Raw genomic sequence first — 25,553 nt, 5'->3', positions numbered from 1 at the left:
GGGGGCCCGTCCGCGGTGGCCCACCCCGGAATGGTAAGATTCTCGCGACAGATCCGGCGTCATTTGGCGTTTTGTGCGTGATTTTTGCACGTTTGATGCACTCAGAGCGCATCTGTCGGAGGGGGGGAAGTGTGCGTCCGTTTGTGCGTGCGGGCGTGCGTGCGTGCGTGTGCGGAGGTGAACTTGTTTTCCGCCGCCGTCTCCGGTTGTGTCGCGTCTCGCCGATCCCGGATCGTTCAGTCAATTGAGCCGCGGCGGGCGACACATTGACACACACACACACACACACACACACACGCGCGGTTACGCACACCTATAGGCGCACACGCGCGCGCGCGCGCACGAGCGAGTCCATTTTATTCCAGCTCGAGGTTACAGCGCCGGCGCGTTAACGTCGGACGTGACGCGCTCTTAGAATATTTTTGCTCGTGTGTGTGTTTATATTCAGCGACATGCGTGCGTGCGCGCCGGTTTACCTCGCCCGTGACCGTATCGCGCTCGACGCCGTCGCCATCATATCGCGATAATTGTCCTCCAAGCCTTTGGTTCGCGCAGGATCTCCGGAGATGTCACGTTAGGTCGATGCGCGCGGCCGTGAGTCTGTTTACGGTTTGCGTTTCACGTCACGCGGAGGCAGATTTGTTTTAATCTCTCGTAGCTGCGTTTTGCGTTTTTTCCCTTTTTTAAAAAAAGACTTTGAGCTCTATTTCATTGCCAACTGCCAGATATACTTACAAACTGCAGCTACGCTACTGATGGGCGGAGGAGCATGCTAATGATCGTTTATTATAGCGCTATAATAAACGATCATTTATTATAGCGCTATAATAAACGATCATTTATTTGTTAGGATGTGACGGAAAGAAAAATGTCGTTTCGTGCCTTGTCATTTGTTGCTCTTATTTTGTCCTGTTTTTCTTCTTTCAGGGCGGAGCCATGCCAGCATGAGTGGGGGGGCGTACGCCGACCCGGGCAGGGGCAGGCATCAGTCCAGCTGCCCTTTGACCCCCGGCCGTGAACTCTGCACCCAGCCCTGCTCCTCCACGCACCACGACCAAAGAATCGGCCTGACCATGTCGACCGCCGCCTCCTCCCTCAAGCGTGCGTCGGTCTACGGGTTCACGCAAAGGGAACCCTCCTCCTCCTCCTCCTCTTCCTCCTCCTACAGTCCTTTGAGGAGGTTGCAGCACCTCACCACCATGGTGAGCCAGCCGGACCTGGTCCTGCCGACCAGGGAGCCGGAGAGGAGTTGGGAGTGGGGGGTGAATAATAAGAAGAAGGAGAGGAGGAAGATAATGGAGTGCTCGCCTGAATGCGCCGGCAGCGATTATTCCGGCGCCCAGGATCCGAGCCCGGAGGAGAGCTTTGGTAGAAGTTCAGCCAGTGAGAGACAACCTGCGGTCCCAGCGAGAAGCAGAGACGCCCCGTCGGCCAATCAGAACCAGCTTGTCCTCTCGGCGAAAAAGACGGACGGCTGTTTCTCGGGCCCGCCGAGCCCGGCCTTCTCCCTGGACAGCAGCAGCCCCTTCGCCAATGGCTTCCTGCACTTTGAATCCGCGTTGTTTGAGGATGACGAGGAAGAAGAGCGGAAGTCCGGCTCAACTTTGGAGCTTTTGCAGGAGAAACGTGAAACGGTGGGGGACGTCTTTCAGCCTGCTCCTGCAGATTTAAGCGTGGAACAGGCGGGGACGCCGTCGGCGGCCAAGGTCGTCACCCGGTCCCAGTCGTCGGGTCAGCGCCGGAGGTACTGGGACGGCTCGGATGACGAGTGGGACAGCGAGACTGAGCTGTTTCTTCTCGGGGAAAGTTTCTCCAGGCATTCAATGGCAAGTTTTACTCTCAATACCACCTCCCAAAACATGCAGCTTAGGTGAATTGGTCACGCCAAAGTGTCCGTAGGTGTGAGCGTTTGTTTGTCGCAGTGAGCTGGCGTCTCATCCGGGGTGCTCATCTGAGCTGAGATAGGCCCCAGCAGACCTGTGACCCATAGCTGTTGAAGATACAACAAATCCGTTAGCATAGTGCTAATTCCTATCTGTTGGTGTTTGTTGAAGTTTATACTTGAAGTTGTTGCCTTGCGGTGACGAAAATTCAAAAGTTCGCCTTTTTCTTTTCTTGTTCTGGATCATAGTATCCGCAATTTAGCCAGTATCCGGATCAATATTTAATATCTTGTTGATCCTGTCTGAAACTTATCCTGTATTTTTTTCCCAAGCACTCATTTATTTTGCCGTTACATGCCCATATACCGAAAATGGCTCTATCTCTGATAAAAAAAAAAAGGAGCCTAGATCCACATGGTGATCTAGATCATCATCATCAAAAGGTTCTTGGTATCTTTATACACCAGCCATGAAAAGTAAAAGTGAATCGGAGTTGATCCATGAATGGGGTTTTCTATGTTATAATGTAATATCTATTCCTGACCTCATTCTGGATCAGATCCAGTCGACATTTTTCATGACCCCTTTATAACTGTGGTTTTTGGTGAGTGAATTGAATGCAAGATATGATTTTTTTTTTAAAGCCTCCTTTATAAGTAAATGAGGAAAATCCAGACGGGGATCCAGATCACTCTCAAAATTTAATGGGATCTAAGTTAAACCATGATCCAAAAGTAAAGGTGATCTGTAGCCAGAATCCACATCTGTTCTCATCTGCTTCAAAATGGAATCAGATCTGCTCCAGAGCCACCTCCCCACCAGGTTTTAATCAGAACCCATGGACCTCTTTCTGAGATATCTTGAGATAAACAAGCAAGCATGGAGGATCACATGACCTCCCCAGATGAAGAAATGTTGATGGTAATTAATATTCCCATTGGGTAAACCAGTTTGAACAATTTGACATGTAGCAGCAGAAGGCCCGGCTGTCAAACGTTAGGGGTGTGTTTCCGAGCTGTGGAGCTGGAGCTGATTGGCTGATCAGGGATCAGGTGCTAGTTGTGGGGGAAACTACGATGGTTGTGTTTATCAGAACTGAGATGTTTCCGAGGGGACGTCCTTTCTGGAAGGACGACAGCAGCTGATGCCACGTGCATAGTGCATACCATCATACCACTAGTCATCACGCACGCTGTCCTTCATCACCGCACTGTGATGGGGTCGAACTGTTTGCTTCAGATTCAGTGTTCGATATCCAAGAGTCATTCCTATATTTACAGACACTTTCCAGGCGTAGCAGGTAAAGATAGAACCCAACTTGTCCCACAAGAGCGAGCACTTTGGCGACGGAGGCAAGGAAAAACTTCCCATTAACAGGCAGAAACCTTGGACAGAACCTAAGACTCGCAGTGGACGGCCATCTGTCTTGACCGATTGGGTTGAGAAAAAGAGAGCGACAGAGAGAAACAATGACAGAGAGGGACAGGCAGAGCCAAGAACAGCTAGGAGGACAGTCAAAAACAACAAACTACAAGTTGGCTAATCCTTAGCTTGAAATGTAACACACCGATTTGACGGTTGAGTCGACTTTGTCACCTGACTCTGAGCAACAAAGCAACACATGTGTGCATTTCATATAATGCTGAACCTTTAAAAGGCTTCTGCCAGAGCTGCAGGGTAGCAGAAGTCTTTATTTTGGCTAGCCCTGCTACGTGCCACTCATAGCTCGGGCCTGCTCATGTGTCCCGCCAGTAAACGCACCCTGAGCAGCTATTCCCATCCAAACCCTGGAGAGAAGTAGCCATCCTATCACAAAAGTGATATTTGTTTTAAGAGAAAATAGTTATGTTTTGTAAGCTTTAATGGAGCCTCCACGGAAGTCTAGTGAGTCTTTGTTCTCACAAACTGCTAAACATTTTCTGCCACATTTCAAGGCCAGAGAAACCTAGACTGTCAAGTAAGGGATGAAATCTACTAGAAACACAAAGGTGGTCTGATTTCTAGTGTCATCAAAAAGTAATTATCTCTGTTTTTTTGTTGACAGCAAAACCGATTCAGGAAAAAGTCTTTGCCGCCTCTGAAGTTTTTAGAGGGTGAAGTTATTTGGGCAAAGTTCGGCAGAAGACCCTGGTGGCCCTGCGAGGTGGTTGTCGACCCCGTGCAGGGAGTCTGTCACAGAGTGAAAGGTGGGTGTGCAGCAGCATTGTGTTTGGGTATAGTAATAATAGTGATATGCTCTATGGGTTATTTTGGTCAAGGGTTAATTCAGGTCACCAGCTGATGATAGCATCCTGATGACAACAAATATGCATTTGACGTACCAAATGAAAACACTTGCTAATAAAAAATATCGATTTTGATAACTAAAATTAGAAAAGCACTCGGACCTCCGAGTCAATAATCAGAAATGTTGAACAAATTTTAAAGCTCCAATTACTGCAATATTAGCAAACATTTCAAAGTGATAATACCAAAATGGAATCATCTGTTCTTGGTTACATTCTCAACATTTCCTGAAAATCTCATCAAGATCCGTCTGTAACATTTTGAGCTATTTTGCTAACAGACAAACAAACAGATAGACAGACAAATAAACACAGGAAAAACTTGACCTCGGCAGAGGTAATTCAATGTTTCACGGTGTAAGATTCATATGTTAATGCCCACTGATCTTTGTTACATTGTAAGAATCACTGTTGATTCCAACTGCCTTTAAGTTAAAGTGTTTATAAAATTAGATTATAATATTAATTATCATAATTGTGCTATGTTATAGTCCCCTCATTGAAAGCGGCAAGTGTGTTCTCAGTATTTAAATGGAATTAGGCAAAGCTGTGAGGGAAAAAAAATCTGGTAATACAAGTATTTTTTTTAGTCCACACTTTGCAGTTGTCTAACTTGTCTTTTTACAGAATGTCGAAGTGTCTCTTTAGGTATATATATATATATATAAAGTACACTGCAGTCAATATTTTGAATACTTTATTGATCCTTGGAGGTACATTTTTGTCCCCCTGTCTTAGAACCCAGCGACCGGCCCTGTCGGCTCTACTATGTCAGGACCTTTGGGGAACCCGTGGAGTTTTTCTGGGTGGAGGACAGAGCAACTCAGACTTTCCATGGAGGCTTTGAATATAAAGCTCTCCCTCTACTACGGCGAGGGAAGCAAAGACAGCAGAACTACAAACACACTGTAATTATGTTACAATAATATCTTGGCGATTGTCCTGCGAGAGTAAAAAGAACATTCGCACACCTTAACAATGTTTTCTTTTCTCTTGCATTTAAATTATTTTAGTGAATAAAAGGATGAAGAACAAGCTCTTCTGCAGGATAATTGTGTGGATGAATGCTGAGCTGTGTTTTGTCTTTGTGTTTCTACAGATTGCGAAGCGTCTTCAGAGCCCTTGGAAATCCAGCGTGGCACAAGCAGAATCTGTTCTCCCAGAAAGACACAAAATGGGTTCCCCGCTCCCTTTGTCCATAGACGACACCTTCGTCGACAGTTCTGCACCGGCGAGAGTGAACAAATCCAATCCCACTTTGCCTCTGTCTTCTTCACCCAGCCCTGCAGAGACGTTATGCATGACCAGCAGCTCTATTGCAAGCCCCGAAATGTCCTGCTTTCTAACGGCTCCGGCCAAGCCGAGCATTTTAAGGAAATCTTCTGGCAAGAGGAATACAAGCAAAGCATCAAAGGATATAAATAATAAACACTCTAAAAAAAAATTGGGCAAAAGCCCTGACCACTCTGATAAAGACAATGGAGAGTGTCCATATTCTGACCTTGACACAGTCCCCAAGATTTTGTGTCCTAAAGCACTTGAACGTCACCCGAAGCTCGTTCCAACTCCGCCATCTGTTGCTGTTGTCAAAGATTCGAAGAAGCAGCCGGAGATTCAAAGTGGCCTTTGGTTCAGTAAATCAGGCAAAGAGAGACGGCCTAAAAGGACCAGTCCGATGCCAGATCGCACTCTGTTTAATAAGGTGCCCTTGAAGAAAAAGACCTCAACACTTGCAAGTAAAAAGACGCTGGTTTCTGGTGCCTTCTCCTCCAGTAGTGGGCCCAGTGACCAGCCAGGTCCAGACAAACATAAGAGTCTTGTACCTGCCGAAGCACTTCTGCTACCTGAACAGTCTGGACACTTGAAATGTAAAATTGCGGTTGTTGCTAACAGGTCTTTTGGCACAAATGGGAGTCCCGTTGAGCAGTCGGGACTGTCTGAAAAGCAGAAATCCACAGTTTCCATTGAGACTACCATGCCCGCTGACAAGTGTGGACATTCAGACGGTCAACAGACCATTGGTAACGCAACAGACTCTGTGACTGACCCAATGTCTGACCAATTACGTATCCTGGAGGTTAAAAAGACTATTGAGCCCATCATCACGTCCAGTTTCAATGACCAGATCAGGTTTTCAGAGGGTGCAAAGAGTGTCAGTCCAATGGAGCTGGCGCGTGGAAAGGTCTGTGCAAATGACATAGTTACTGACAAAGCAGAGGATAAAGAAAGTTGCGAACCAACATCTGGTTTAAATGTTGACACTCGCGATTCACTTAAAAGTGTAGAAAAGCAAAAAAGTATGTTTTCTAAGTGTCGGCAACCCTTTGTCAAATTAATCCGCAAAGACATGAAGGATAAGAGGTTTGACTCCGATGTGGCCATTAGTCCCACTGACCAACCTGAATGTGCGACAAATGAAAAAACACCTGAAACTAATGCGGCTAAAGAGTCCTCTAAAAAAACGGATCATGTGGACAGCAATTCATGTGTCTCCAAAGATCCAACAGTCAGTCCAGAATCCGTAAATGCCTCAGTTAAGAAGTTGAAAGCAAGTGTTGGGACTGGCATTCTTCATCTCTCATCGGAATCGCGAGTGAAAATAATTGTCGCCCCAAAAGTGGAGCGTGTGTCTGATGAATTAGGCGGTACAGAAGCAGAAAGCGTCCAGGTTCTGAATCCGACAAGCGCGTCCTCTGCGCCGTTAGGTACCACAGAGCAAAAACTTGCGTCTGCCCCGAGCAGACTTCCGCTGCCTTCTCAGCGGCGTGAGAACATTGAATGTGGGAATGCACATGAACCTGTAAGCCTGCCCTCTGAGAAAGCCAAGAAAGTTGGCCACAAGCCAAGGCGGGTCAATAAAGTCCGTCTACCTGAGCAGCCGCGACACCTCCCGGCCAGCAGCCGTCTGATGACCAGAGCCCTGAAGGCCATGCGGGAGTCAGAACAGAGAAGGCGTAACAAATCCAGAAAGGAACCTGAGCAGAAAACACCCTTAAATCCATTAAGCAAAGATGAAGACCTTGGCCTGCACTCCTCGTCCAACTCTACATGTAATCCTAAACCCATACGGGGCCGTGGCACGAAAATAAAACCCAGGTCTCGCTGTGATGGCAAGGCGGAGTCTGATCGGGAGACTAGCCGTCGCGGCCCTCAGGTAATTTTGTCTGACTCAGATGAGTTTGAGGTTGATGTTAAGAGTGAAGATGAAGACCCCTCAGTACCCTCAACCCCGCCGATGGACTTCATACCGCTCACTTCGAAAGTAAAAGCAAAAAAGGAAGATCCTTCCTCATTTGACAAATGGTCATCATCTTCACCTTCCTCTCCATTCTCTTTCATGAATGCCTTTAAAAATGTGGAAAAGGTGTCCTTCCAATCCCTGACGACTGAGGCCGGCGGGAGGCCCGTCTGCTTCCAACCAGACAGCAACTTAAAGTTCAGCACTTTCCTCATGATGCTGAAGGACTTGCACGACACGAGAGAACGGGATGGGACGCCGTTGGAACTTGAAATTGGGCCACCAGGGGATCATGTTAAGGAGGAACCCTTAGTGATACCCAAAGATGCTACGCCGTCTGGACCAAATCAGCAAAGTGAACATTCTCTTCACAATTCACTTTCCGGAAAAATGAAAACCACGCACAATAGAGGCGGCACAAGTCAAGCGTCAAAGAGACACGGCAACAGAAGGGGAAGCTCCACTGCATTGAAAAAGAAAGCCGACCACAAAGTGCTTTCTCGCTCTTCCAGGTCTGGACCTGGATTTCCAGGATTGGAATCTTTGCCCAGAATGAATTCTACGATAATAGAGGAGTCCAGAGTCCAGTCTCTGTTGGGTATGAAGACCAGCAATTGTTTGAAGCAGACAAGAGATGGTCAAACAGTGGTTGGAGTGGAGGAGGAGGAGGAGGAGGAGGAAGGGACCTGGAGAAGGGTAAATCACAATCTGCTGGACATGGTGCCTTTAGAGCAGAGGGGGTGCAACACTACACTCTGTCTGGAGCAGCCGGATCCCCTTGATGCAGATTGCTCTGAGACCAACGCAACTTCTGTAGAAGACAATGAGACAGGTAAGGACAGTCCAGGATTGTGTCTCCCTATGAAACATCCATCCATTTTATTCCCGCTTTTGTGCATTGTGGGTATGCTGGAGCATATCCCAGTTTGCTATAGGCGACAGATGGGTTACAGCTCGGGCGCGTCGGGCGTGGAAGTTGAAGGTTGCAGTTGTCTTGATCATGCTGGACACTGTCTAAAACCAGGTATCGCTGTAGGCAGATGGAAATAGACCTAACCCAACTTGGCCTTTAGGAAGCGTTACGCCATGATCAACCAGTTATTTGAACTTGGGTTTGCATGATCAAATATTTGGTTGCTCAGTATTGTATCGTTTCATTTATACCCACAGGTGGATTTGGTTTGCAGGCACCCACTGACACCGACATCACAGACATCATGTTGAACTTTAATGGTGACTATTTCTTTGGTTTTCAGCAAATATATTTTTGACTAGTGCTCATTTATGGCCTCATCTTTTTCTACTTTACACTTCTGGAAATTGACACTTGCATCGGCTGACTTTTATCACTGCTGACTGTCTCTGTCAAATCTGTGAACTTGACAGATGGAAAGCTGCAAGTCCATCCAGGAAACGTTCTCATGAGTCTTAATATAAATTAGACCATGACTTGTCACAATCTCTACCAGACAGCCTGTAATTTCTAGAAATGTGTGCCAAGTGTCTCATTTCTATTAGACTTAATATTTTTGAGGAACAACAAAGGATAAATCCAGTTCTGGGGAGCATCCCCCACTTTGGGTTACTGAGAGGAAATGAAATAGGGTGTCAAATCTAGCAGAAAAAGATGAGATGATATCTTTAATTGAAAATAAAGTTGGAGTTCCCATGTTTCTACACTACTATGGTCGTTTTCAGAGGCTTTTCTGGCAGAGCGGTTTGAGACGGAATAGAGGGACGCTGTCCTGCAGCATCTGTTTACTATTTTGACCAAAGACTGTCACAGATATTTCATATAAGTGTTTGCATTAACTTGTGGAAAAAGACTATAATATGTGACCTTTTAGAGTGCAAATCATTCAAACATATGAAAAGTGGGGAAAAAAATTGTCTTCTTTTTTTTTTTTTTTACATGTCTTTCTTCAGCACATAAACGAGTAAGGAAACCCAGTAAAAGGATGATTGAGTGGACAGAGGAGTGTGATCAGATTTTCTCCACGAGGAAGAAAGCCAAAAAGCCTCCCCAGTTGACCGGAAAGGTAAAACCCGCGTCGAGTAAGATACGGAGTAGCTTAGCCCACGATGCTCTGAAGCCACAGCACTGAGCGTCGTCTTCAGCAGCTGCACATGAAACGTGTTGTCATCGATTGACCGTGAAACCACGCCGCGATTTGTTTCTCCAGGCGGCTCAGCCCGCCACGCCCACCTCCTCCGAACCGTCGGGATCGGACAAGGACGCCGTGCACGACCTCCCGTCCTTGAACCTGCACCCTGAAATTCAGACGCCGCCTCCTGAGGAAATTACTACAGCGACAGCCACGCCCTCTGTGCTGCAGATCAGCAGCACTGAAAACACATCTACCCAAGATGCACCTGTTCTTTCCATCGACACGCTAACCCCTCCCCCCGAAGCTGATCTTTTGCTGCCAGAAGGTCTGGTCACCGGTAAGAACAGTTTTACGCCGGGTCTTTACAGCTCATTTACACGGACACTATTATCCATGGTTGCCCCCTTGGAATGTGAATGTGGACACCGGCATGCCCCCCCCCCCGCCCCCCTCCAGGGGACTTTTGCCTTTTTTTACATTCCAATTTGATGTCCGGTGACACTTTAAACGTTTATGTTCCTTATGCTGCTATTTTTCTGAGCCCTATGAATCCTGTTCTGCGGTGTTTGGTTGACAGGAAATGCTCCTGTGCTGGGGAGGAAGAGGAAGAGGAAACCCACTCAGAAGATTCTGGATTATTGTCTGGAGGCAGAGGCCCCGGCGGGCCCCAAGAAGAAGGTGCGTGGTCCCATTCATTCACCTGTTTCTCATGTTAGACGCCCAGGTGGACGGAGTCTAAAACAGCAGCTCTACAGGAAGTATGTCTTTCAGGCGATAAAGTTGATCAAAGAGTTTTTAAAGGCTCATCCTCTCAGTATCGGCGTATTTTAGCTTCACAAAGACGGCATTTAGTGAAGAATGAGATGTTGTGTGATTTATTTCTTGAGTGATTTGGATTCAAATGTGGTCTTAAAGAGCAGTAAATGCTCTACTCGTCCTTCAGCCTGCTGCTGTTTGTGACTGAAGGCGAGGTCAGGGCCGGCTGATAATAGAATTTGTTTCTGTCTTCTCGTGAGATGTAATCTCTTCTGGTCACAGAGTCTCCAAACGGGGGCGGGGGGGGGGGGGTTCTCACTGTTTGTCTGAGACCCATGGTTTCACTTGATGTTTCTTACACAGGTAAAAGCCCTGAAGAACACAACTAAAGACTCAGGTCCCGCCCCCCCGTCAGGTGTGTGAATCGACTCATTTTTGTCTGTTTAAGACGCGTTTTTTACAGCATGCTGGAAAGCGAGCGAGTCGAGTTTCGCTCGACAGTTTCTGCCGCCTCACCCGCGACGTCTCCCGAGAGGAAATAGTCTCTTTCTACTCCTCGTTTACAGAATTATGAATCATCTGTAAGAACTGCTTTTCTCTCTGGCACACAGATTCTGCTCCGGTGTCCATTAAATTAAAGACAAAGCTCACAGCGTCCAGCTCCGCCCCTCCACCCGGCGAGACCTCCCCCTCTATGCCCATCCTCGCAGCAGAGACCGATGCTCCGCCCAGCTTCCCTCCTCCCTCCCCTCCAGCCCTGGCCCCACCCCCACCTGAGCCCGCCCAGGTGGAGACGCCGTCATCAGAGGAAGTTCCTGAAGCAGAGGATGATAAAGGTCAAGAGGTCAGGAAGGATGCGGCAGGGTCAGAGGTCAGCTACGTGTCCTCTGTGATGGTGACGTTCAAACTGTTGACCATGACTGGCATTCATGTAATTAGATTTTATAATTATCATTAGATCATTTTACTGGAACCTTCGTCAGGGAAGAAAAGCAGATGTGGAGCAGCTGTGTTTGTGTCTCCACCATTAATGATCGATCGATCCTAGATTACTGTCATAGGTCCACCTGTGAGCAGGTAGTTAGCTGCTAATAGCGAGTCTAGCATTCATTCACCTGCATAATGAGTAAATGCGTGAACCTCTGAAGACATTTGAAGAACGCGCCCAGGAAGGGTCGCTTCAGCAGACGGTTCATTCCTCCCCGTCCTTTCAGGGCGACTCGTCCAGCTTGGATCGTAGCTTTTCTTTCATGAAAGACGACCTGCTGCTGTGTGACGATGCGCTTTTGGCTTCGAGGAAGATCATTGGGGACAGAGGAGGCCCCGCCTCCATGAAGGAGAACATCTGTCAGGTGAGCTCGGGGTTTCGTTTGATGCAATCATCGCTTTTATGATGTCGTGTCTTTAAGAGTCTTTTTGCTGCAGGTGTGTGAGAAGACGGGCGAGCTGCTGCTGTGTGAGGGTCAGTGCTGTGGAGCGTTTCACCTGCCCTGCATCTCTCTGGCCGACGCCCCCAAAGGGAAGTTTGTCTGTCCAGAGTGCAAATCAGGTAAAAGAGAAATCATTTAATTTTTTTCCATTCTAATGATATATGGGCAGCGTGGTGGCGTAGTGGGTAGCACTGTTGCCTCACAGAAAGAAGGTGCTGGGTTTGAATCCTATCTGTGTACTGCATCCAAAGAAAATGGATGGATATATATATATATACTCTGAAGCAGTGTAATTCATCCCAGCTCCAGTAGAGCAGCAGCGACCGTCCGTGACGGGCTGCAGCGTTCCCGTCTCAGCCAAAGCAACCGACATCCCTTTTGTGGCGCATTCTGCTAGTGTAAGCAGAGCAGCTGTGTGTCACGGCGGGAGCAGCGTGTGGGCAGGAATAGATCACAAATATTCAGACTGACATGTTAAATGTATTTATTTGAGCATCAAAACATCAGGCATAAACTAGAAATGAACATAGAATAAAACAAACAAACACATTTTGAGAAACATGTGAAATGTGTGGGATGCTCAAAAGGAGTAGGATGAAGTATAAACTTATAAAATCCTGCCCCCTCCTGCACCAACAGATCAGCTGACAGCTGCCATAAGCACATATAAATACTTAAATATCATGTATTTGTCCACACATAATAAACATTTTTAGGAACTTAACTTCTTAGTGTTCTATGGGGTGGTCAAACACAATACATGTTGTTTCACTAATTACTACATTTTTACCTTTCAATAAGTATATACACCTTAAAAATACCTCATTTATACTGTCTTTTAAAAGCAATTATACTTTGACACAGCTTTAATTCAATAGTCAAGTTATTCCATAATTTTACACCGCAGAGACACAGAAGCATTTCTAGATGGCTTGGTAGTAATTTTTTGTCTGCTTTATGAAGTATTTGAACAGTTTGAAATGTCACCAGATCGTCCAGTTTAAGGATTTTGGACTGTAAAATCTGTTTATTGTCTTTTCTAATAGAAGAGAATCCTCCAGAGACGTTCTGGATGCCGATGGATCCTGACTCTAATGAATTGTTCTTTGGATCAAACCCTCCTCTGCAAAAATTACACGAAAAGTCTTCCATCGGTCATGTGTTTGATGTGCTTACGGACCGGGGACGGCGTCCCCGTCGCCGTGGCGCCGCTGAATGCAGATCTAGTGTTTTAATCAGTAATGTCTGCTTCCTTCCTGTCAGGCGCCCACACCTGCTTCGTGTGTAAGAAGCGCAGCGAGGACGTGCGCCGCTGCATGATTCCCGTGTGTGGGAAGTTTTACCACGGGGAGTGCATCGCTAACTACGCCCCGACCGCACCCGTCACCCGGGGCTTCCGCTGCTCCATCCACGTCTGCCTGACCTGCTTCATCGCCAACCCCAACAGCTCCGCCCTCTCCAAAGGTAAAGCGGAGGAGACCTCCGGCGGGCCGTCGGTGTCGTTGTAAGCACCTTCTGATCGTCGGCGTTCGTTGTTCGCTGCGTGCCTGCAGGTCGTTTGGTGCGGTGTGTGCGCTGCCCCGTGGCCTATCACGCTACAGATCTCTGCATGGCGGCGGGATGCGTCGTTCTCTCGAACAACAGCATCCTCTGTCCCAACCACTTCACCCCCCGCCGCGGCGTCAAGAACCATGAGCACGTCAATGTCAGCTGGTGCTTCGTGTGCACTGAAGGTACAGCTTCCAGAACGCGTGGACCGGGCCCCAAACCTCACAATTTCTTTGTGGGGGGGGGGTATTTTTCCAAATATGAGCATAGCTCTAGCAATCAGCTAAAATTGCTAAGCTGTGCAATTGTCTGCTGCAGAGTTCTGCAGTTAAACTCATGTAGTTCCTCCTCCTGTGCTCCAGGGGGCAGTCTGCTCTGCTGCGAGTCCTGCCCTGCCGCCTTCCACCGGGAGTGTCTGAACATGGAGATGCCAAAGGGCAGCTGGTACTGCAACGACTGCAAGGCGGGGAAGAAGCCCCGCTACAAGGACATCCTGTGGGTGAAGGTCGGCCGCTACAGGTCAGTTTGGTCAATTAAAAAGGTTTGATTTCATCAGATACTTTGATTCATGGCCAAATGCCCCCCCGCCCCGCATCGTAAACCGCCTTGCTAAACTTATGTGTTGGAATTTCAACGTCTTCAATATGTGCATTCCAGTTTTCATTCAATCTTGTTCATGCTAATAAAGGTTTAGTAGACTTCTGGGATGGAACCATTTATTGACTTCACTAACAAACGAAGAACCCGAACATCAAAGTTGTGTGTAAATCGTGGTGTCCGTCTTCGCCCTGCTCCCTGGAGGTGGTGGCCGGCGGAGGTCAGCCACCCTAAAGCCATCCCAGAGAACATCCAGCGAATGCGGCACGACGTTGGCGAGTTTCCCGTTCACTTCTTCGGCTCCAATGATTACCTGTGGACCTACCAGGCCAGGGTCTTCCCTTATATGGACGTGGACGCCAACAGCAAAGAGAAGATGGGCAAAGGCGTCGATGCCACCTACAAGAAAGGTGGGTTGGGTTGTTTCGCAGCTGGGTGGTGGACGGTTGGGTCTCCGGGTCACACCTGCTGAGGTGTCTGACGCTCGGGGGTCCCCCCCTGATTTTCAGCGCTGGAGGAGGCGGCCATGAGGTTCCGGGAGCTGCAGGCGGAGAAGGAGCTGCGGCAGCTTCAGGAGGACAGGAAGAACGACAGGAAGCCGCCGCCGTACAAACACGTAAAGGTCAGGAGGAGGAACGATAGAGATAACTTCACATGACACGAATGATAAATTTAAAAAAAAGACTGTTCGGAACTATCGGACACCTTTGTTCACTCAGGTGAATCGACCAATAGGAAAGGTTCAGATCCTCACAGCCGACCTATCGGAGATCCCTCGCTGCAACTGCAAGGCGACGGACGAGAGTCCCTGTGGGATGGACTCTGAGTGCATCAACCGCATGCTGCTGTACGAGTGCCACCCGCAGGTGAGACTGTTGCTGTGACAATGCAAAGCCAAAATATATATATATATGTGTGTATATATATATATATGCGTGTATATACAGGCGGGGTCCTCATTGAGGACGAGCCGGAGACCCCCGGTTTATATCCCGCCTCTCGCTGGGAAAGGCTCCAGCAACAGCCGTGACCCGCAAGGCGGACAAAGAGGACATGAAAATGAATCGATGAATGAAATATTATTTTAAATATTTGCATACGTACAGGCTATTTAGACTACACCAGTACTCATGTACGTCCTCACCCGTAACTCCGCTCGTCACAACAGCGATTTCTTTTCGCTAAGCACACGCTTTTATACATTTCCGAAACCCTCTGATCCGCAGGTCTGTCCGGCGGGCGAGCGCTGTCTCAACCAGGCCTTCACCAAGCGCCAGTACAGCCAGGTGGAGATCTTCAGGACGCTGTCTCGAGGGTGGGGGCTCCGCTGCGCCCATGACATCAAGAAGGTAGCAGTGCTAGCATCGCACCAGTAGCTCATCCATGGGGCGGGGCTGACGTTCATTCGGCCTTCCTCTCAGGGGCAGTTCGTGAGCGAGTATGTCGGGGAGATGATCGACGAAGAGGAGTGCCGGTCCCGGATCAGGCATGCCCAGGAGAATGACATCGGGAACTTCTACATGCTGACGCTGGACAAAGTAAGCGACGCTGCGTTGGAGCCTTCAGAATGTCCAACAGCTGATTGCTCACTGGGTCCCTGGAATAATTCAGTACTTTAAAAACAGCCTGGTAGAAAACAAACGGGGTTGGGTCTGTCCGAATTCCGGTTGGTCCCTCTTCCCCGCAGCGCTTCCCAGTTCCTCCAGGGAAGTGCCCCAGGTCATCGACCTGCTGGTAGCTGACGCTTTTCAGATCACAAACATGAGATGCTGAAAAAGCGTCACACCTCCGTCCCGTCCGCGATGAATTCAGAGGACATCCACGCGTCGGATCAATAAAGTCCGAGAGGCGGCCGGGGAAATGAGCGAACCGCAAACTGCAAATTCTAAACATTGAGTTTTAAACAACGCAAACATTAAATTGCTTCCTTGCAACACTGACGATGATAGAAATGATCGGCGGAGGCAAGACTGCCGATACCGATCGCCATGGAAATCATATCGGAACGCGTCTTGACAGCCGATGCATTGATCCAAATACCTTTTTAATTAAAGTTCTGAACATGAGCAATGACAGTTTATTCTTTTTACGATGATGTAATGAAACCCTCTGCTGAAACGTTGGCTTCCACGCTGAAGCTGATCCGCCTTCCAGACCACTCCTTCAGTTAAACCCCCCCCTCTTCCTGTTTCAGGTTTCTGGTTCCTCTGGGCTGCTGGACTTTTAAAGAGGAGCATCTGTTACCTCTCGGCTGTCCAGTCTGGTCCATTTGCTACTCCGGTGCTTTGTGTGTCGGGGGGGGGGGGCCTTTGCTGTCTCGCTGCGATCGCCGTGACCTTCTGCTCGGGGCCCGAAGTCAAGCAGGGCCTCCAGTTGGGCCGAATCAGGACTTTAGTTGCACAATTCATTTCCTGTCATCTGTCTATAGGCGCAAACATGCCCAGTGATATGCATAAAGCCGAACCGCTGCTTTCTGCCACCTGGCCGGAGTCGGGGGTCGTCTCCGTGTGCACCTTTATGATCGGACGGATCAAGGCGGGGCTTCAGCGCCTCTCATCGGCGTGTGTTCGTTTGTCGCTTGACAGGATCGCATCATCGACGCGGGGCCGAAGGGAAACGAGGCTCGCTTCATGAACCACTGCTGTCAGCCCAACTGCGAGACCCAGAAGTGGACGGTGAGCGGAGACACCAGGGTGGGGCTGTTCGCGCTGGTCGACGTTGCTGCAGGTTCGTCCCTCATCCCGGGATTAAAGTTCAGATCATCAGCTTCAGGAGTGACATCGGGCTGCTTAAACTTGATTAGAAAGGATTTTCGACACAGAAATCTCGTTAGAAATTCCAAATATCCGTCCGAAAGCAGACGGATGCGTCCGGGCGGAACCAACGAAGAAGAAAAAAGGGAACTGGAAAAATATCTCTGCCTTATACCCGATGGTCTCACAGACCACCGAGCACGTCATTGCTGCATTGAGCCGCCATATTTGTAGTCAAACCTGCGGCCCTTGGGATGACCATTTTCAGCCCTTAGGATGACGTGAAAATTTAATGTTAATGCGGACCGTGAGAATAAATTATGACATTTTTTATACAATGAATGCTATCTTAAGAAATGAATTTTGAGTTTTCAATTGTTAAAAATGCTGAAAAGAAGGTAAAATGTAAAGAAATTCTCGAAGCTGCTTTTTCACGTCTGTGCGTTTCGTCTCCAGGCACGGAGCTTACCTTCAACTACAACCTGGAGTGTTTGGGGAACGGGAAGACGGTCTGTAAATGCGGCGCCCCGAACTGCAGCGGGTTCCTGGGCGTCAGGCCGAAGGTGAGGGCGAGGACGCGCAAACATTCCGATGGCATCTCTGTGGTGTCGCATCATTAAAGCCCCTCCCTCTCCAAAACCAGAACAACCCTCCACCTGACGACAAAGGCCGCAAGCTGAAGCGGAGGGGCGGCAGGAGGAAGAAAAAGGCAGTGGTGGCCAAAGAGCGCGAGGACGAGTGTTTCAGCTGCGGCGATGGAGGGCAGATGGTTTCCTGCAAGAAGCCCGGCTGTCCGAAGGTTTACCACGCCGACTGTCTCAGCCTCACCAAGAGGCCCGCAGGTCGGCCCGGCGCTCCGTCCAATCACAGGGAAGCCTTTTCCGTATCCAGGAAGCACGGATGCACGGCTAACGTCTCCCGTTTGGATTGCAGGCCGCTGGGAATGTCCGTGGCACCAGTGCGACGTTTGTGGGAAGGAAGCGGCGTCCTTCTGCGAGATGTGTCCCAGCTCGTACTGCGGCCAGCACCGCGAGGGCCTCCTCTTCATCTCCAAGCTGGACGGCAGGCTGTGCTGCAGCGAGCATGACCCCTGCGGGCCCGACCCGCTGGAGCCGGGGGAGATCCGGGAGTACGTCCCTGAGCCTGGCGCCCTGACCCCGGGTCTGGGCATGGCCGTCATCCCCTCCGCCGCCTCTCATCCGACGAGGCGGGTCCAGGAGTTCAGCGCCGGCGCTCCCGAGTCGCTTCCTACTTTTTCCATCCCGGTGCCCATCACCATTCCGGTCGCCCCACCGGTCAGCTCGCCCATTCCCAGCAGTCCACACATGTTCGACCTCCCTCACTACTCGCCCATCTCCTCCTATGAGGAGGAGAGGGATGAAGAGGAGGAGCTCCTGTCGGAAGGAGAGGATGAGGAGGAGGATGAGGAGGAGGAAGTGGGCTGGCAAAAATCCGATCCTCACGAAGAGGATGGCGAGGCGGTGATGGTGGGAGTGGAGTATATCGAAGAGGAGGAGGAGGAGGAGGAGGAGGAGGAGGAGGAGGAGGAGTGACATAGTGCATTTTTATTCACGGTGATGCTGGAGGAGCGGTTCATAGATTCATCGATAAGCAGATCTGTACAGATGTTTAGTATTTATTTCGTTTTGTCCTGGTCATCTGTGGTTTTTCCCGGACCCTTCTGTAGAAACCGGTTCAAACTGGACTTCACAATGCCTCGGCGCTGCAGAGAACATTAGCTGTGGAACCCCCGCCCCCCCTCCCCCACTGATCCGCCCGTTTGCTCGCGTCGTGACAAGTCGACTCTTCATTACGGCGTCACATCCTGTCTGTCAATAGCTGGAGGCGGTCGCAGAGCCCGAGTGCTAATGCTAACGCCACAGAGGCTACGGTCAGCTGGAGGGGTCGGGGGGGGGGGGGGGGGGTGATGCGTTCAGGTGCTGCTGGACTGAAACGGGAAGTTTTGCTACATCCCTTTCCTCTTCTCCAGCTTCCAATCGTTTGCCGGTGCTTTAACGGCTGACCGCGGATGACATCATCTACAGAGGGAGATGCCGATTGGTCGCCTGATGTAGCCTCACTAACGTCCCTGCATCTCAAGTCGTCACGGCTCACTGCCAACAAATTTGCATTTTAAAAGACGCATCCCCGCGGTTGTCGGACGACTGCTGTCCGTCCGTCCGTCCGTCAACACCTGAGAAGCTCGGATGCTTCGGGTGGACCCGTTCGTTGGACCGCCCCGGCAGTAAGACGACCGAATAGAACTCAAAAGGCTAACGGACGGATCTGGATGAGATCAGGAAATGTTGGGAATGTTTCCGGGAACAGATTTTGGTGACGATCCAGAAGAGATCCTGGATTCTGGATCACTTTGATATTTTCTGTAACATTGCAGTCAATGGAGCTTCAGAATGTGTTCCTAAATATCTCGGTTGGTTATTGACCGATGTTTATGTAATTTGACACAGTCGTGTAGGGGGGGGGGCGTCTATCTCACCACCGAATTCAATCTGGATCAGATCCAGAATGACGTCAGAAAAGAATATTACATTTTAGCACTGAAAACTCAATTTACGGATTCAAAAATCAGTTAAAATACACAAACTGATTCACTTTTACTTTTCATGGTTGGTGTATAAAGATACCAAGAACAATCTAGAACCTTTTGGATGATGATCCAGATCAACATGTGGACGGTACAAATCCAGTTAGGAAGGGAATGAGCTGCTTGGGGGAGGTCCGCGCTCTCTGAGTTTCGGCCCAGTGTTGCCGAACCTTGTTTTGTTGAGAGACCACAAACCCGCCCGCCTGCAGAGAAGTGGAGCGTTTATTAAAACCTTCCGTCTTCAGCAAGTATTCAGATTAATTTAACCCTTTCATGCCAAAAAGAACACATTCAATCTCACAGTTCACCGGGACAGGAGGAGCCCCCCGCCCCCGAGGTTTCAGCTCATCACGGTCCCCTGAAGCAGTGTCTGCTGGGATCTGTAGTCTGTAGCGGAACTCTGGAGGACGAGCCGTTGGAAACACGGACTCCTGCCGCAACGGCCGTTCTCACCACGCCGTCTTCCTGCTTAATATTGTCCCTGTGTCGCCTGCCAACCCCTTAGAATGCATTTGCTCCGACATGTTTCTAAGACGTGGTTTGGCACCGGTGAGCCGAAATGTCTCCTCCCACGTCGCCTTTTGAAAGTCGCCCAACGCGTTTCATTCCAGTGTAATTATGAGCGGATAATCTCAATCATTGACCTGTTAATACAACTAGATAAATATATAAGAAGCTATGAAAGAACTGTTCTGGCCTCTCGTCTCCTTTTGACCCGCTGGTTTAACAATAAGATGAATGTTCCGAGTTGGTCCTGCTAATCGTTTTTCTTCACACTCTTGAGGAGAATATAAAATGACTGGATTAGTAACAGGCAAACATTTAAATATGAAGTGCATTTTTATCTTCATCTGCTGCAAACTCGGATGAATATTCCAGTTTTTTTTTTTTTATCATGTATTTTCCACTGAGAAATTAAATGAAAAAAACTGCAAGAATGTTTAGATCGGTGAAGACCAACGTCATACTTCACAGTTTACACGTCTTTTTAATTCAAGTTTTGACAAACAGAAGAAAAAAAATCATCTCCATGCAATTCCTCTTTTAACAAAATCTTTAATTTTGCAGAACATGTTTGCACTTCACTCGTCTGTCTTCCAACAGCTCGGTGAAAATATTGTGCGGCAAATAGAACACATGAAGGAACGCCATTTTGTGTCTTCCTGGTGGCACAAAATACAAGGCAATAAATTACGAGTCGTGTCTCAAAGACGGTTGTCTGGATACGCTGAGACGACCGTTTTGTCTCACATTCCAACTTTCACCACGATTGCTTTCCTGTGTTGGTAAAAAGCTGTTTCTCAACTCAAAGGAAGGGGGAACCTTGCCCCCGTCGCGTCTGCAGAAAGTCACGCTTCCATTCCCTCACACTTTAAACGGTCGTTAAACAGCTAAGGCCATTGGATGTCAGGGAATTTCACCGATTGAAAAATATAAAGAATTTTAAGTAACAGTCTATAAATGTTTAATTGATTTAATAGAAGCACTGAAAAATAATTCCAAGATGGGTGCATTAACAAAAACACCTCTCACATGTGTGTTTCTGCAGCCCCACCCCCACCCCATAGACTTTATAGTGATGTCACAGAAACCAAACCGCTCGGATTGGCTCTGGGGGGAGTTTTAGAATATAAAGCCTTGCACGGAACGAGCCGGCTGAACTTTGATGCTGCAAAGCGTTAATGGAAGCTTCTGTTCTGACGGCGCGATAAAACACACTTCAAGTTGTTGCAATGTCTCAAGTGACCACTGGGCAAAATAGCATTTGCACATTATATACAACTGTGTATACTGTGCATACCATAGCCAGCTCTGCGAATAGATCTACGATAGTCACATAAAACGCTTCGGGGACGGGGACGGGGACGGGGACGGGGGGAGGGAGGGACACACACACACGCAAAGTTGTAAACAGATCAGTTTCCCTCCTGAAGCCTCGTTTGATCAGCGGCCAGTCTGCCCACTGGCACAAATCACCGTCGCCTCAGGTCGTCCTCTCAAACCTCGGGACACGACGCCCGTCTGAATCCCTCCCCGCCCAGAAATGCAAGTCGCTTTTCCTTTATAAAGTCTGTCAGTCCTCGATGGCACAAAAGAAAAAAAAATATTTAACTAGATATAAACGGTGCTTTCCTTGGATCCCAGTTCCAGAGTCATCTCTCGCCCATCCAGTACATCCAGGATTTACTCCAGCAAGGGGGGGGGGGGGCTTTTATTCAGCATCACTTGTTATGGCAACAGGAGTAGAGGTATGATTCTTTCTTCTGGCCCAGATTGACGCCCGCTTCCTCTGCTGAAGAGAGAGAGACTTCAGACCATGACTTTGTGCAAAGCTGGTGGAAACCCTCTCAGATGGGCCGAATGAGACAGATATGGGGGGGGGGGGGGAACTATTCCTGTTCCACCTGGCCTCACCCGTAACCACGAGGTGAGACTGGTTCAGCCCGGAGCTGCAGCTCGCCCAGGCCGTGCCGGAGTGAAGCCAACACTCACCTGTCGTGAACTGTAAGGCACCGATGCTGTAATCTTCAGCAACCTTCCGGAACAATCCATCTGAGAGGCAGAGAACGACAGCGGTCAGCTCGTTGGTTGTTCATCCTGCTTCTGTTAAGATGCTTTCATTGTCTGTGTGATCAAAGCACTGACTATGACGACTGTATTATTCAGTCTGTGGGTAGCCTGCTAGCAACGCTAATCCGAGACGTAGCCGCCGTGTCCTGAGCACGAAGCTGGACTCAGGCAGAGAGGCGACCAGCACGTTGAAGTTGTCGTCTCACTTCCATAGCGAACAAGTGCAAACGCACGTCGTCCAATAGGAGCAGATTAAACATATGCAGGCATGACGACGGCGTGACTCACCCACGTTACTTCCTGTTTTGCTGGATGTCTCGTAATGCTGTGCTCCAATCTCTGAAACCAAAGCCAGACAGTGAGGTTAGAGTCAGTGGGCGTGGCTATAACAGTTATAGACCAGCCATGAGGGCGTGGCCATAACAGTTATCAACCAGCCATGAGGGCGTGGCTATAACAGTTATCGACCAGCCATGAGGGCGTGGCTATAACAGCGTCTCTCACCTTCAGCGAAGTCCTGCGTGTCGTGGTAGTCGATCTGACGGAGGCTCCGGTCTGCCTCCAGCAGGTCGTTCTTAGTGCCGCACAGGTAGATCTTACAGTGCTGAGGAATAAAGCAGAGCTCAACTACTGCAGTCAGCGGGGGGGGGGGGTCAAAATAAATCAATGGAGGGCAACAGAGGGCAACAGAGGGCACATTAACCTCCATCACATTTCATTAACGTGAGAAACACTCTTACTTCCTCACAGGTCTGCAGCTCCTTCACCCAGAACTGAGCTCGCTGGAAGCTGCCGCTGTCAGTCAGATCTGGAACATGAGAAAACACAACAATGTTCAGCCTCCACCAACAGAACGGCGTCATCGGTAAGGTGCGTTTACTGCAGAGACAGCGGTCCATGGGGGGGGGGGGGGCACAGCTGCCCCTCCATGTGGAGATGTGGGTCCTCTTTAAACCTATAAACTTTACACGGCGCGAGAAGTTGCGTGTGATCCGTTCTTACCGTAGCAGACGATGGCGGCCCGGGCCCCTCGGTAGTAGATGCGGCTCATGGCTTCGTAGCGCTCTGATCCAGCGGTGTCCTGAGCCACCGAAGAAGAGAGGAGTGAGATGGGGGGGGGGGGGGGGGGGGGCTGAGCAGCAGATGCACGTCTCTGCCGGGAGCCTGAACTCACCCATATTCCCAGGGTGACCACTTTGTCTCCCACCTGGATCGATTTGGCGACAAAAGCGGCGCCGATAGTCTGTCAGGGAGAGAAAACCGGTGGCGTGAAGCATCAGGTGCTCGTCATGAAATGTTTCAGGACTTACTATAACACGAAGCTTCTGCTCAGATCCTCTAAATAACTTGTTTATTCATTGCAATCAGCTGTAAATTAGCAACAAGTCCTAAAGTACTGCAGACAAAATGTAAAAGTCTTCTGCAACACGTTTTATTTTGAACCCATGTTATATTAAAACTGTGTAAAACATTAATAGTTTCCAAGGTAACTGCATCACTTCGTGTAACCGTGACGACAGAAGCAGATCGTAGCGGATCATCCGCGAGACGACGCGAGGGAGGCGCCCTGCTGAAACCGCGTCAAAACTGATTCTGCAAATGCTTGTCTGACAGTTTATGCTTAGAGTTAGAGTGAAATATTACTGAACACAAAGTCAGGATTCAATCATGTTTTAAGACATTCTCTGAATTTGGCTCATATTATGTGAGACAATAAGAGGGACAGTGAAGGTTAGACGTTTTGGAGACAAGGTCAGAGAGGACAGACTTTGATGGTTTGGACATGTCTAGAGGAGAGACGGGGACTATATCTGTAGAAGGATGCTGAGGATGGAGCTGCAGGGAACAGGGCTAGAGGACGACCCAGGAGAAGATACATGGACGTAGTGAGGGAGGACATGAGAGTGGCTGGTGTTGGGGAGGACGACGCGAAGGACAGGGTGAAGTGGAGAACATTGATTTGCTGCGGCGACCTCTCAGGGGACAAGCCGAGAGTACAGTAGTAGTAGTAGTAGTAGTAGTAGTAGTAGTAGTAGTAGTAGTAGTAGTAGTAGGATCCAACCCACTCACATTCTGGTACGGGCCGACCAGGAAGCGATGATGGACGTATCGCTCCACCAGGCTGGTCTTCCCGACGCTCTCCTTCCCCAGCATCACCACCTTAGCATCCACACGAATCGCACTCATAGCGACGGCTCAGAGACCACGGCAGACAACGGGAGGGGGGGGGGGGGGGGGGGGCTGTAGAGGCTGTTTAGGGTGCTGTGGAAAGAAGCATTTCAACCATGACATGCTGAAGCGAAAGCAAAACTGTAACAGCGTTCATCCAAGACTGTAATTTAGGAGGGATGCTAAAGACATAGAATAATACTGATGAGTCCCGTATTATTATTAAACACAGTCCAGTAAAAGATTAAAATAGTACTTCATGGACAATAGTACAGAAAAGAAAAATATTAGTATGAAATTAACATGTTTCCTATTAAATATGACACATTATCGTAGCCAAGAATAACCACACTTTTTATTTGATCGCAAACAAACATCCTTCATCAATCCGTTTCAAATAAAAGGTAAACGTGTAATAAGTATCTTAAAAGCCAAGATCAAGTCCTATCTTACACTTATTTGATCCAACTTAGATATAACCTGTCCTGTGGTGAAATATTCTCTGAAACGACGCTCTGTTAATGAAATGTAACGTGATCTGGGACGAACAGCAGCGAAGCAGGGGGCTGAGGGTCCCGCTAACGCAGCTAGCGCCCAGCATGATCCGGAACTCACCTGGAAGCTAGCTCGAATCAGCAGATCCTGTCCGAACAAGAGCCAGACCGGGACCGGGACCGTCATCCGTTCTTACCAGCCCTGATCCGAAGTACCGTCGGCGGACGTCGAACGGCTTGTCATCCCCGCCCGGCGCTCCGCGACACCGGCAGCGATTTAAATGCTGAGAAGCAGCAGCAGCTAGCTAGGAACGTCGCTGCCGCTGTTGCGCAATGGCTGAAATGTCACGCGAGTCGCCGCTGGAGTCGCGTGAAGACGAAGAGCGGCATCGCTTCCAGAGGAGAGGGGTTCCGCTTCTTTTATTTTTACTTTGAGGAGGCCCAGCAGCTGGCAGGAATCAGCTGGGACGAAATGTCCATCTGAGCATTGTTTAGTTTGGACAGGAACCAAAGAGGAGTCCGGGTTCTGTTCGGAGAACACGGAAATGAACGATTCGGTGAGACTCTCACCGGAAGTGTGCAACTGGGCAGACAGTCCGTCGTTAGAAGCTGGTTTTTAATATTGTTTTTTTTTTTTTTTACAGAATAGTTTGAATATTTGTGTTTTCACTAGACATTCTATCTTTACTTATCATTCCTCCTAAATATTTCACATCATTTTTACCGATTTTAATTTGGTCTCTATTATGAATTGTTATAATCTCACGATATTAGAAATGCCATGTGTGATTTTTAAAGAGCAAAACAGTATCATCAGCTAAAAGATTAAGGGTTCGATTGATTTGTATTCCACTCCCCCTCCAAACTTCCCAAACACTTCACTACGTCAGCGCTGCTTGCAAACAGCGCATGCGCAAAATCAGTTGATTTTTTTTAAAACCTTTATTTATATATAAACAATCATATCTGAAACAAAAGAAGGATAAACAAAATCGGAATTCTAAAAAAAATAAATTACATTTTCTGAATTGCTTCCATTCCTGAAGGAAATGTGAAACCGTGGATTGGATATACAGACGATGACGTAATTTACTTCCGGCGGGGCTGCGGCTGCGA

The 25,553-nt window shown here is 48.7% G+C and overlaps 2 protein-coding genes across 3 annotated transcripts; one reads left to right on the top strand and one right to left on the bottom strand.

The window, feature by feature from the left end:
• The first annotated feature begins 550 nt into the window (after positions 1–550).
• nsd1b (nuclear receptor binding SET domain protein 1b) lies at positions 551–20,106 on the top strand. The gene is made up of 26 exons (XM_068745056.1): positions 551–594; positions 928–1,830; positions 2,929–2,935; positions 3,942–4,069; positions 4,907–5,076; positions 5,268–8,238; positions 8,577–8,639; positions 9,333–9,445; positions 9,590–9,851; positions 10,092–10,192; positions 10,634–10,685; positions 10,882–11,141; positions 11,485–11,622; positions 11,696–11,819; positions 12,964–13,164; positions 13,254–13,433; positions 13,611–13,767; positions 14,050–14,255; positions 14,355–14,467; positions 14,565–14,711; positions 15,072–15,194; positions 15,267–15,383; positions 16,431–16,572; positions 17,055–17,161; positions 17,242–17,440; positions 17,532–20,106. Exons 2-26 carry the CDS (start codon positions 945–947, stop codon positions 18,149–18,151), a joined length of 7,587 nt encoding a protein of 2,528 aa, XP_068601157.1. The 5' UTR covers positions 551–594; positions 928–944; the 3' UTR covers positions 18,152–20,106.
• A 133-nt stretch (positions 20,107–20,239) lies between these two features.
• On the bottom strand, positions 20,240–24,737 carry rab24 (RAB24, member RAS oncogene family). Of its 2 annotated transcripts, none has more exons than XM_068745057.1 (9): positions 24,559–24,737; positions 23,845–24,036; positions 22,949–23,017; positions 22,777–22,855; positions 22,515–22,582; positions 22,279–22,378; positions 22,063–22,113; positions 21,697–21,756; positions 20,240–21,496 (listed from the first exon to the last, which is right to left on the bottom strand). In XM_068745057.1, exons 2-9 carry the CDS (start codon positions 23,959–23,961, stop codon positions 21,426–21,428), a joined length of 615 nt encoding a protein of 204 aa, XP_068601158.1. In that variant the 5' UTR covers positions 23,962–24,036; positions 24,559–24,737; the 3' UTR covers positions 20,240–21,425. The 2 variants fall into 2 exon arrangements, with proteins under 2 accessions (XP_068601158.1, XP_068601159.1); XM_068745058.1 differs by having other exon boundaries at positions 20,240–21,493.
• Positions 24,738–25,553: the final 816 nt, after the last annotated feature.

This window comes from Brachionichthys hirsutus, chromosome 10, assembly GCF_040956055.1.
Source record: "Brachionichthys hirsutus isolate HB-005 chromosome 10, CSIRO-AGI_Bhir_v1, whole genome shotgun sequence".
NCBI lineage: Eukaryota > Metazoa > Chordata > Actinopteri > Lophiiformes > Brachionichthyidae > Brachionichthys > Brachionichthys hirsutus.
The sequence above is the reverse complement of the archived record's forward strand: the minus strand, read 5'-3'. Positions and strand labels throughout refer to the sequence as shown.

Excerpts from the sequence above, each read along its gene's own strand:
- nsd1b (XM_068745056.1), top strand. The coding sequence starts at position 945 with ATGAGTGGGGGGGCGTACGCCGACCCGGGCAGGGGCAGGCATCAGTCC. Across the intron at positions 15,384-16,430 it reads ACATGCTGACGCTGGACAAA|GATCGCATCATCGACGCGGG; the intron begins GTAAGCGACGCT and ends GTCGCTTGACAG. Across the intron at positions 16,573-17,054 it reads GCTGGTCGACGTTGCTGCAG|GCACGGAGCTTACCTTCAAC; the intron begins GTTCGTCCCTCA and ends TTTCGTCTCCAG.
- rab24 (XM_068745057.1), bottom strand. The coding sequence starts at position 23,961 with ATGAGTGCGATTCGTGTGGATGCTAAGGTGGTGATGCTGGGGAAGGAG. Across the intron at positions 22,856-22,948 it reads TGGTCACCCTGGGAATATGG|GACACCGCTGGATCAGAGCG; the intron begins GTGAGTTCAGGC and ends TCGGTGGCTCAG. Across the intron at positions 22,114-22,278 it reads CACGCAGGACTTCGCTGAAG|AGATTGGAGCACAGCATTAC; the intron begins GTGAGAGACGCT and ends CTTTGGTTTCAG.